The sequence below is a fragment of the Trichoplax adhaerens genome, genomic scaffold (genome assembly GCF_000150275.1).
Source record: "Trichoplax adhaerens TRIADscaffold_13 genomic scaffold, whole genome shotgun sequence".
NCBI classification, from domain to species: Eukaryota; Metazoa; Placozoa; class Uniplacotomia; order Trichoplacea; family Trichoplacidae; genus Trichoplax; species Trichoplax adhaerens.
The window spans coordinates 871,365-874,206 of NW_002060955.1; the positions used below are offsets into that span (position 1 = coordinate 871,365).

General features: G+C 30.3%; 1 protein-coding gene across 1 annotated transcript; it reads right to left on the reverse strand.

Annotated features, from left to right (window-relative positions):
• Window positions 1-1,027: 1,027 nt before the first annotated feature.
• On the reverse strand, window positions 1,028-2,164 carry TRIADDRAFT_60025 (uncharacterized protein; the record flags this gene model as incomplete). Its single annotated transcript, XM_002116069.1, has 2 exons — window positions 1,028-1,207; window positions 1,952-2,164. 2 exons carry the CDS (start codon window positions 2,162-2,164, stop codon window positions 1,028-1,030), a joined length of 393 nt encoding a protein of 130 aa, XP_002116105.1.
• Between the last annotated feature and the right edge of the window lie 678 nt (window positions 2,165-2,842).

Here is a 2,842-nt window from a genome sequence, read left to right on the forward strand (position 1 = left end):
CAAATACTAAATGACAGGTGTGAAGTCAGAACAAATTCCATCTTGGATCATGTTATATTTAAAAGCAACCAGCTTTTTGACTATTCAACTTAATAGATGCTATAACAGATGTAATTGAATTTCTTTTTTGGATTTATTGACACACTAATCAGTGTCTACATATCACTTTTATCGTCTTATTGTAATATGAATTACTATTGATATACGAGTATGATTAAACAATCCAAATTCAATTAGAGGAATAGAATAGAAATGCTACTGTTACGGTAGTCAAAGAAAGTAGAGTAGGTAGCTTCTGGTCAAGAATGAAATTAAACTATTTTATAATTGTATTGGCATGTTGTAGCTTGTAATTCTAATAACGTTGTGACACATTTTGGCATTAGCCCATGGAAATACAGGATGATTAAAAAAAGGAAGTTATACGATTAATGGCGATAAATATCCAATTTTAGTTATGACCTAATTGTTTCACGTTGTCTTGATAATTCCAATTTAAGATCTTAGCAACGATTCTAAAATGTGCAAGGCACATTAGCGAACGTAGCATCGATTAAATTATCAGAGACAGCATGATAAACATTATGATGGTTAAGAAAATTTTAGTCTTGGACACAATTTAATTTCAATGTGGTCTATTTTCCGATTTTCTATTATTTACCTTGAGAACGAGTAAACTAACAAATCATAATCTAAAGTACTTTTATCCTTTATCGAAAGTTCTTTAAATGCTGAAAGATGTTGAATTCCCATGTAAAAGAAGTAGACTGTTTTTTGTTAATAGGAATATAGCAATAGTTGAATATTCTCATAACAATCCTTGGGAAATATACTGAAAATCTCAATTATCTCTGAGTAATATCGGCCAAAAATAAGAAGCCTCAGAAGATAAATGACTTTCTTACTATTTAGTCACTTTGTTCATTTCTTAGTGTATTAGGTATGATTTATTCAAATTCTATTTACTTCCTACTTCTTTCTTAAAGACTATAAATTAACTCTATACTGTATCATTACTTGGTAGATCTCATAAAAATGATGATAGTTGACAAGATGAAGTTATTTCTAAGTTAGACTTCCTATTAAACCACTTATAGATTTTTTCCATTACCCAAGCTCTATTTCTCAATTTATCATTATCTATTCCAAGATAGATTGACTTCATTTTTACCATCTTATAGCTATCGTAAGTTAATGCAGATTCTTTCTACAAAATTGGTACAATTTACGTATAGCGAATAAAATGCTTTCATCTTAACGTAGTTCAGCCTCAAGTGTAGTATCTGTTTTACAAATCATTCCGAAACAAATAATTTCTCGCCTTTTGTCCTATTTTATCATCAACTGTCTACGTTTCTTTTTACATTTTAAAAATTTATTTCTTGGTAGTTGCTGGCATCAGTAACCGATACCGTTGAGGAATGTTTGTTGCACAGTCTTAAATATATTTCCTAGCGTATACTTAATAGAAGTGTTCAAGTTCCATAGATACTTTGCTTAAATATTCTTTTCTGTCAAGATATAAACTTCAAATTTTTATACTGTTAGACAGCCATATGAGCTAATATTAAGGATTCCAGAATTAATTGATCGTAACTATTGCAACTGGAGAAAAGCGCAATGCAAAGAGAACTCTTGCATAATTATTTTATCAAATTTCGACGGAAAATAGTTTAGATTAACACTTTCGAGGTGCAATGTACGAATAAGGAATGCAAATGCAAATTGTTTCCATTCAAATACATTACCATTTATAAACTAGACTTAAAGACTAAAATAATTTCTAAGTATTTTTAGTTAGTTAAGAAATGACAACACCGTAAGTGTTACCATATGGGAATTCTTATCACGGCTAGGATTAGAATGTCTACCGAAATAACTAAAAAATGCTGCAAAATATGTAAAGTATCAATGCTCGGACTGTGTTTACTAAACCATAATTGAAACTTACATAAGCTTCGATAGGTGTAAGGAAGAATGTAACCATTGGCAGCATGGACAGATCATTATTAATATCTTGGACTGCCATCTCTGCTGCTAATTTGCTTTCAGGGTCACTTTTAGGAAATAAACCAATAATTCCTAGCTCAATTTTATCAAGAGCACAGCAGGAAGGGCTCATAGCAAGAACCATCATTACTGAGACCAAAATTACTCTCAACATGGTTATAAAATAGCAAAGTAGTAGCAATCAACACTTTCTAAAACCGAATTTTGACGTTATTTTTTATGAAGTAGCAAGCTAAATAGCTTATGCTGCAACTAATTTGTTGAGAAAATGAATAAAATGGTCTTTTTACATTTGTTTATTAATTAACGGTCTTAAAAGGAAGGGCATGATAAGAATAGACTATTCAATAGCGCAATGAAAGGGAGCTGGCTGCTACTTAACTTATCTTGTCATTGTTGAGGACAACGCATTATAAGTGATAATTAATATCTGACCGATGTTATTCTAGGCGTAGCTATTCAATATGTGGCAAGATATTTGGACCAATAGGATTGATTATTTCCATAATATGTTATTTATGTGTCATTTCATGATTAGAAATATTTGAATCGCCGTGTTGTATAAGCTTAAATTGTTATACTTACTAAAGTATTTAATAATTAGGAATGGCTTTTTGTTCTTGTGGACTTTATTAATCAATTATCACACGTGAATGCATAATGAACATAATCTATGATTAATTAATCAATGTATCATGGCCATTTTTAAAATATAAATAGGTTACTGAAATTTGCTATATTAAATGTTACCTATTGCTTGATATTATGATGCATCTGAATGATATATTTGTTGGCATTTCTGCTCAATTGTCGATTGACTGTGACTTATATA